The sequence below is a fragment of the Astatotilapia calliptera genome, chromosome 19, assembly GCF_964374335.1.
Source record: "Astatotilapia calliptera chromosome 19, fAstCal68.1, whole genome shotgun sequence".
Classification (NCBI taxonomy): Eukaryota; Metazoa; Chordata; class Actinopteri; order Cichliformes; family Cichlidae; genus Astatotilapia; species Astatotilapia calliptera.
Genome location: NC_137440.1, coordinates 12927800 through 12937272, shown reverse-complemented (window position 1 = coordinate 12937272; position 9473 = coordinate 12927800). Strand labels below are relative to the sequence as shown.

At 43.3% G+C, this 9473-nt stretch overlaps 1 protein-coding gene across 1 annotated transcript in view; it reads left to right on the top strand.

The window, feature by feature from the left end:
* Window positions 1-2155: 2155 nt before the first annotated feature.
* Window positions 2156-9473, top strand: part of runx3 (RUNX family transcription factor 3) — a 46109-nt gene continuing 38791 nt past the window's right edge. Inside the window, exons 1-2 of the mRNA XM_026151549.2 lie at window positions 2156-2377; window positions 2744-2856. Coding sequence (XP_026007334.1) covers window positions 2799-2856 — 58 coding nt within the window. The 5' untranslated portion in view covers window positions 2156-2377; window positions 2744-2798. The remainder of the gene's footprint in view (window positions 2378-2743; window positions 2857-9473) is intronic.

Here is a 9473-nt window from a genome sequence, read left to right as displayed (position 1 = left end):
ACATGCTGTGGTCCATGCAGCAGGTTTGTCCAGCAATTAGCAGATGTGGGCTGACATCCATACACAACAAGGTGTGAAGCAGAAACAGAACAGAAACATGCGCACACACATGCACACGCGCGCGCACACACACACACAGGTTTCCAGGGAAAGCGAGTGGGTCACATGAGTGACCAGACGGTGGTTTGGGTCTGTTGTCCCATGGCCAGACATGGTCAGTGTGTCACTGGGAGACAGGAGAAAGGAGAGAGGAAGTGAGCATCCCAGAGGTCTGCAAATGCCAGTTATTTGCACACACATGCAGATGCTGTGCTGCAAGATCGCAGCCTAACAGTATGGCTGCACACAGTAACTCTGCTAACGAGAGCCACCACGGGTAAAAAAAACGAACTCACATGGAAATATTAAAAATAGTTTGAGTATTTCCAATACGCACATGAAGAGCTATCTGTCTAAGTAAGCACGATTTGCATAGTTTTCCCAGGAGATGTAAACAGTGAATAACGTCAGGTGCAAAGTTCATTCTGAAACTTTCATTTTAGAGCACGGTTTCTTTTTTTGGTACAGTCTAAGGTGTAAAAAGAAAAAAGACATAGAAAATATTTTATCTTTCCTTCATAAATAATAAAACACTGTCAACAACAAAACAGAAAGTTTGAGGCTATAGACCAAATAAAAGAACGTTTGGTGTATTACAGTCGAGGTGATGCACAGCCAAGTGCATGTGAACAAAGTCATTTTGAGAACACAGCTTAGATATGGAGATATGCACATGCATCTTCAATAGAAATGAAGTGACAGATAACACCATGAGAATTTACTCAGTGATGATTCTATCTCATTAATTATGCTCTAATTTGCATCAATATCACCTGATGGTTTATTTTGATATCTTCTTCCCACCGGTCTGAAACAAAATATACCGTAGAAACAAAATCTCTGTTAACTATCTTTTTGCCTGTCGTGCCGCGCCTTAATTTCTCTCGCAGTCTGAAACTACATGAACCATTTCCTGTTTTGCTCATAACTACAGATGAAACTTCCAAATAAATAGTTCAAAATCTCCAAAAATAACACAATATGTGATATGCTATCACATATTGGGCTCACGCCGTTCGGGTAGTACAAGCAGCCACATCAGTGAACACTTTTCCGTTCTTAAATTCAACCCAGAAAATGAAAAAGTGTGAAAACCACAATCAGGTTAAATCGCTTTGCACTTTCACAGGGGAAAGAGACTTCAGTTGCCCGCAAATACTAAAGTTTTATAAAAATATCTTTTGTATTGCATAAGGAAGTTCAGGTTAGAAAAAAAAAAGGGACGCATATAATTAATATTTAAAGATTTTGTGACGTGGACACAAAGTTTTATTTTTGCATTATGCAGGTTCAGCTGTGTGAGAATTAAATGTACATGAATATAAAAGAGGGCAAAATAAAGAGAGAAAAAAAGGGAACTTCAAAGGCTGATGGCAGAGGAGAGAACCCGGGCAGAGTCGAGCCGTTCGGCTTCTGATGAGACTAAGATTATGATACTATCAAGTGGTAAGTGAGGGTGGAGGTTTTGCAGGCCCAAAACCACCGGTTCTTACAAACACAGATGTGCCGTGAGTCAGACAAACATAAAACTAGCACAGGACACACATACACAGTATACACAGCATGCTCAGTGTTGTTCGGCAGTTAGAGACAACACTTTCCTGTCTCCTCAAGCCACAGCTATCTCTCATTTTCTATTTCTCCTCATCTGATTCAGTCCTGTCTTTTTCTCTCTCCTGTGTTTGTCTTGGGCTCAATACATCTGAATGTCTCTTCAGCTCCTCTGCAGTGGTTTTTAGTGCTCTTTCTGCAAACCTCAGTGAGCCACAGCGACGCAGGCCGCTGCCTGGTTTGAACTCAAAAGAAAATAGAATATTTCCAAAACTTGGACGACCAATGAAAAGTGAGAATGAAGACGGCGAGTCAGAGAAGAAGAACCATGGAAAGTACAACCCGAAAAGAGAAACCAGAGAAAAGGCAAAGACGATAGGAGAAGACGGGAGGGAGGGGAAGGAGGGTGGGAGGGAAAGGCCCGGTGACCTCACGTGACATGTGACGTGGGCTCCACCACTCACGGAGGGGAGTGTGTGTCTGTGTGGAGGATGGCGAGGAGGATGCAGATAGACTGTGGCTTTTAGCCTTTTACTAGCACTGACGCTCCAGTCAGGCCGCCACCATCGTGGAAGAGAAAGAGACAGACCACGCTAACAAGCTAGCTGGCTAACCTCAGACCTTCAGGCCGCTGACAGACCACCACAAAAGCGGCCCCCCGCCCCCGTCAGCCTGCTTACGCCACCCGGGCACCGTTAGGTGGGGCCCCCTCTTATCTCCAGCCCTGGTGAGTCCACCTCCGCACCTGGAGACCCAAATGTTGATGCCTGCCTTTGTTTAAACTGTTTTTCTCTCAACCACATTTGCTGTTTCTTCTGTTTCTTCTTTCTTTCTGCCTCTGACCCTCTTCTCTTCACTTCTCTCTCTCTCAAATGTCTTGTGGTGCTGCTGCTAACACATGCTGCTGCTCTCTCTGCAAGCTTGTGGCTTGGGATTCCTGTGGTAGTCACAAACCCTAGATTCTTGGTTGCAAAGAGTCTCGGAGCTCCAGGAGTTTTGTCCTCTTGTGCTCTCCTTCCTCCCTTCACTTCTTTTTATGCTACACTTTTATTTTTGTGTTTCAATCCTCCTGTTTCTTGCCCCCCTCTCTCAGAAGTCTGTGGAGATTGACTTCAGCGAGGGCTCCACACCATTCTGACTTCTCTGTCATGGCATCCAACAGCATCTTTGACTCCTTCTCCAACTACAGCAGCAGTCTACTAAGAGGTAAGTGCTGATCCTGCCCTCTCCACTCTGCTCTGCTCACCCTCTGACCATTGTTTTCAACGTGCAGTGCTGTCAGTTTGACAAAAAAAGCACTGACAGTTCCACAGTGAAATGTGAGAGTTGCTTCTTGTAGCGTTTGAATGCATTTATCTGTCTGTCACGTGTGCTGTGAAATAGGTTCATAAAGGAGGGTGTGATTTGCACAGTAGCTCTCATCTGATATGTCCCATAAAGGCCTCTCAGCTCCTGTGTTTTCTGTAGGCTTGATGGAGTAGCGCCATAATGGGATTCTCACCACAGACATTCATTATCAAGTGAAACTCGGCGCTCTCTCAGTGAGAATACGAGCTCAGAGGCTCCATGTGACTGGGCCCCTTACTGGAACACGGCAATACAATAAAAGAGAAAAGAAAAAACATATTAGGCTCTCTCTGCTTTACTTCCAGGAGGTACTTTTGGTCTGTGCGGTGAGGTGAGTGCACTATGCTCGGTGACGAGCCTCAGTGAAGAAGCCATTTGTTGCCATGGCAATTCCAATCAGGCGGCTTTTTATTTGCAGTTAAGCTCTCGAGATGGAGAGCGAGAGCGCAACGTTTACCTGATTTCAGTCCTCATCCTGTTTATTCCCGTAAGTCGTGAAAAACACTGAGACGAAGCAGCGTTGACACTCGAGTTGTTAATCCGACGGTGGCCGAGTTTTTCTTACTGTTCCTCAAACAGCCACCGAGACAGCCGCTGAGAGGCAATAGGGAAAAAAAGGAGATACCCCCGCCCCCCCAATTAAGGCCTTGTTGCCGTGTTAATTAGAGACAGCCACAGGAGAAGCACTACCAGTTGGTAATTGTTTGCAGAGTATATCTTAAAATCTGCAGAGCCTCACACACTCTGTACATCTGTGTCTCACATGAGAGCAATCCTCTGATATCCTCAGTGGAACCGCAGTGACAGGAGATGATGTTCTAGTGTTCTCACAGCTTCTACACACACTCAGGCATTTATAGTTTCCTCATGACAAGCTCAGGCCCCCCTTTTCTTCTCTTTAACCGCTGGATCTGCATCCCTTTATCTCCTCACCGTTTTACAGATCAGTGTGTCACCAACTTCAGGGTTCACGCCTGCTGTCTTTTAACCTCTAACGTAATGTGCTTTCGGGGGACCTGATTTTCTTTTTGTTTTTGAACCCTAGCAGAGCACTGAGGTGGCAGAAGGAGACAGTAGGTCAGAAGGGTGGGGAAAAGAAGAGACGAGCATTTAAAATGGTGATCAACCATTGGAAATCATTAGTGAACATGCAATATCCTTTTACAATTCGCTCTGTCAGGAGACTGAAACCGAACTGCACGAGAACAAAGGCCAAGACTCATTAAATCCCCCAGTTCAATCTGAAAGCATTTCCAACCAGGACTACCTCATGTAAGCAAAATACCCCAGCGGTTAGTTTAACAACTTGCATTACACAGGCAAAGCAATTTGGCCAATGCTCTCTTTTTTAGACTCAAATCAAACTGAAATTAAGAGGAACGGTTACAGAAAATCAAGAAGACTGTTAAATGTCTGGCTTCCTGAGCTCTGACTTTAATGCAGTGTGACGTGAAGCTTATGGAAATACTGCATTCATCTCCTCAGATGTCAGGAAATACTAGCATCTTATTCATTTAGAAAAACACAGTCATCCAAGATCATTCTGATCTTTAACATGTCTTGTTGTTTCAAATCATGTCACATTTTCATTGGAGCTAAAAGGAAACAAAGACTGTAACAAAAATATCAGCACCATACACAGACGGTTTCGGTCTATAAGTGTTATTTCGGTAACTTTAGATATTTCAACCGATCTCACAGAGCAGACAGACGACACATGTGATGTGCAACATCAGATGCACTTCGCGTGAGAAGCGAGAGGACGCCTCACCTCAGAAACCTCAGTCCTCCGCTAAAGTTCATGGAGACACAAACACACACTGAGACACACATGAGCGCACAACACACGCACAAAGGGAACAGACACCGTTGCTCTCGTCAACTTTAACTTTGTATAGATCACAAGAAAAAGCTAATAGTCTGATAGCACGTTGTGAAAGAAACAGGCAGCAACGGGGAGAGCTTTGCGACATGGTAATCTGATGCAGACTCGCAGAGCTGCTGCAGTTTGCTGATAAAAACCACAATGAGGCTACACCTGCTAACCCTTACACATTAGCACCACTATTTAATCAGAAAGCAGCATTTCTGAGACCTTTTGAAAAAAAAAACAAAAAAAAACAAAAAAAAACTCGGTAGCTCCTAAAAAAAACACTGGACTTTCCCCCCGTGAAGCAGGGTTGTATAAACTTTACTGACTTTTCCGATCCTTAGTGCTGGCAGCGTTTGCATCAGGTGGGGTACCTGCCTTACAGCAGCTGTGTGCTGGGTCATTTCCTTGGCTCAGTAGCTGTCACCACATTTCCCTCCACTTGGAAGGGCCGCTGTGTTCCCTGCAGGCTGTTTTACATTCAAGAGTCCCATTTGATTTTTTTTAACACTCTTGGGAGCCAGCTCCCTTTGTGGCAGAGAAAAAGGCCTCAGTTTATTAGGGTGGGAATGGTTTTATATGTTTGGCTTATTGAGCTGCGTGAATTGAAGTGAAGGCTCGTATGTGAGAATGAGTTGTATTTTCGAGGCTTCTGGGAGGTGGTCTTGTTTGCTCTACAAGTGTTAGAAAGGGGGGAAAGGCAGTATGAGAAAAATACCCTTTATATGCATCAAAATGAATCATTCACAGAGGATAAAACTTACGATGAATTTCTGCCTCAGAACCACTGACAAATAAAAAGGCCTTATACAGTAGCTCAAAAAAATGGCTATAAATTTAACTGAACACATAGCCGGCCTCTGCTGAATTTATTAATAACAAGTCACATGGTGAATGTTTTTTTCTCCTCTCTTAAATTAACATGCTTGATTGGAGCCCGTTCAAAATCCTGCTGAGTGCGAGGCCCCCGAGTGACGCCAAAACAAAAAGACTGGCTGAGCTGGCTGAAATCTGTAACAAGATATTAAGAGTTCCAATATTTTAAAGTGAAAGCAAATAATAGAAAACGCATGACAGCCACAGAGCGGCGAAATCCTGTCTCCAATTTAGCCCAGTGTAATATCTATTTATAAAACTCTGAAGGCATATTGGATGGAAGCAGCGCTCTGGACTTGATTAGGGCTGTAAATGTTTTTGGAGGTACTTATTTACTTTTTGGTCCGTCTCGCTGCTTTCACCGGCTGTCAACACAACGTTATGGGGCACACTTTTAGTGGGAGGGGGTGGGGAGCGGGAGGGTTGCCAGTAAGATGGCTTCCAGGTAGAGCACGCAGAGGGGCGTGCTGATTATGTGGTCGACTAATCCTAAACGTGCCTCCGCCCTTGCAGACTTTTGGCTGAAAACAGCGGCTCTGCACTGGTCAAGGTTAAAGCTGTGTTAAGTGTAGTAGTAAATACAATTTTCTGGTGGTTAGCAAGCGACCACAGGGGCCAAATTCTTTGCAGCCAATCTGATAATATGGATTTTTGTTTTTAAAGGTTTCTCCGACTTTAAAAAAATAAAAAAGCGCTCTGAAAGGTTGAGCAACTTCTTTCAATAAACACTCCCGGCATGTTTCTGTGAATCTGCTGGAAAGTAAACTGGAGGTGTGCTGGCTGCGAACCGGCATCCTGCGAAGGGTGCAAACGATCCGAGGCTGCTGCGCGACTCGGCTCCTCGCACGTTAAACTCTAATCTGACCATGCATTGCTGCTGTGAAAGCAATAAACTTCCTGCGGGTGTGTTACCGAGAGAAATCTGACGTTTGAAGCAAGAGAACTGAAAATGCACTATAGTCTTACATAAGAATTACAGAGCGTTTTTTTAAAAAATGACTGAAAAATTTCCTGATATGATGCAAGCGATGTCAGAGGAATTTATGATGTCTAGACCAACTTCTTCGGGAACAAACTATATGTCTGGAGGAAAATATGCAGACTTGTAATTGGATAATGAGGTGGAAATGATCACAATATAAAACTCTCGAGCTTTATTTCTAAAAAGTAATGCCCATACCGGATGAGTCTCTTCAACTTTGGTGAGTCATCTCTTTACGGTTAATTTGCTTCGCTTACGAGCTGATGATATTTCATACGTTAAAATGATTAAATCCAAACTGTTATTAGACTCTTCATGATCTCATTCATCCTGCACAGTGGACAGCTAAATTAAGGAAAAGCTCCTCTTGCAATTTGGCTATTTAATTTTGTTTTAAACCTACGCCCTAAACCACAGGCCGGCCTCACAGCTTATTACATGGTAAGGCTGGGATTGCAGAAAAAACAGGAGTATTATTGTTAGCTAATTTATGTATTATTAACCTAAATTTATGCAGCAATTATGCCGGTGCATGGAATTTGCTTGCAATTTTCGGCAAAACTGGAAATAAGATAAACAATTCTTAGTAAAACCTGAAATAAGCATTTATTTCATCACAGGCTTAGTTTGCTTTCAGGGATTTGGCTACAATTAGAGAGCCGTGTCCTGCGCTTGACTCAGATGAAGAGGACTTGTTGTTCGGACCCCTCCCTTTGTCGTTAGGCTGATGTTGTCGACAGCATCTCTTCTGCGGCAGTAAAAGAGGTGAAGCAAAAACTGCCTGTGACTAAGCACAACGCCGATTCCTGCGCACTTTTGTTTTTGACATTACAGTCGCATTCTAACCCACAAATTACTTTAATGGGCAGGCATGGGTCTGCGCCGCGGCACATAAACTGACTCAAACTTATGGAGATCCCACATGTTCAGAAACATATCAGCAGGCAGAAACTTCTAATTTTTTTTTTTAAATGAAATGGCGAGCAAAGAAAGAGTACTTTATCATGTGTGAAAGGTTAGCAAAGATCTAAGGCTCAGAGCAACTCATTCTGTCACCATCAGAAGGATTAAAGGCAGTGTTTTTCACAGACAAAAATCCTTCCTCCACACTGAATCTTCACTTCATTATGACCAACTTTAATCATGCTCAAAACATCCTTATAGCCTATCCTCCTTCCCATAAGCAATAAAGAAAACACTTAATTACGGTGGAGGAAAAATGCAGATAATGATAGGATGTGAGCGGCTGCAGGCAATGAAATGTTTTCTGATTCTCTATTTTCCTCCATTTTCCCAGAATTTTTTTTCTTGACTTGTTTACATACAGCTAATTGTCATTGCTGCAATAAAACATGTTTTTTGGGTTGCTTCTTCCCTCCCCTCAAACATAACTTTAACCACAGGGAATTGATTTTTGTGGAAAGAGCATTTCAAAAATGGGATTTTAGTTTTCTCTCAGGCTCATCGGGGGAAACGGATGAGTAACGATGCTGCAGTAACGCGCCAACTAAATGTGCTTTTTGTCTTTAGCACTGAAGAGGGTGGGGGTGGGCAAATTGGGAAAAAAACCCAAAACAAAGACGTATTACTATGACCAACATATTACTGAGGAATTAGTCAGACATCGTGGGAAAAACGTACTGTCTGAGATGTAATGACTGATATCACTCTCACATAGTATTGATACTGCCAGTTAGCTTAGCTTAGCAAGTGTGGCAAACCTGCGTCTGGCTTTAACAGTTTTATTTCATAGCTACAAAAGCTAAAGAATAATAATGACAATTGGCATCATGTGTCTGACGGCTCTGTGGTCAGATTCTGTGTCTTTTGAAGCGCTCAGCGACGAGGAAGTCGCAGCGTCTGGATAAGAAACAGTCTGACACTTGCCCCCCTCCCCCCCTTGTAAAAGCCAAAATTAGTTTTACGCTTTGTTTCTCAATTAAGTTTTTTCTTCCAGTATATTTCCCAAAATGTCTGACTACTCGTTTAAAAAAAGATGTTTCCTTAAATTAATTTAAAATTACTATCTACTTCCTCCACAAATGCTGCCCGTATATTATTCCCGTATTTGTCTACATTGTGAAACTTCATGCAGAATTAAGATAACGATCTCCTGTCCCTGTGCTGCAGCAGGTTTTTGCCCTAAAGTAAACTCAGGGAGCCTGTACTTTCTCTGCAGCTGCTCACTTCTGTATTATTTCAGTAGGAAACACCATGCCAGGGATTCCCCCTCAGCTGTGCAGCAGAAGTGGCCCCTCCATTTCTTCTCCTTAGTCTGTCTGCACTGAGGTCACTCTGTCTGCTGCAAATACCGTTCTCACGATCGCAGCCGTCACGAGCGTAAACGTACAGACCGGCGGTGATGTGTATAGGCTGCGTGCACGCACATATCCAAGTCCACCGCCAGACTCCTCCCCGTGCTGACTCAGAGAGGACCGTGCATGTCAACATGATGACTTTGACGTTTTCCCCGCTGTAAATGCTGTCTGACCTCACCATAATAGCTGGTCAGGACTAACATATGGTCTCCTGATGCCTTAGTCCAGCAGAATTACCCACATGGTGACTAAACACACACAGGACTTAACAGGAAAATATCAGCAACCGCCTTCATGATTTTATAAGGTGTTGCAAGCTTAAAAAAATATTTAACCGACTACTGTGTACTGTGGTTACTACTGTAATGTCGGGACTGAGATGGTGGTAACCAAATAAGCATTTCCTGTGAGACTGTAAAACTTTGAAAAT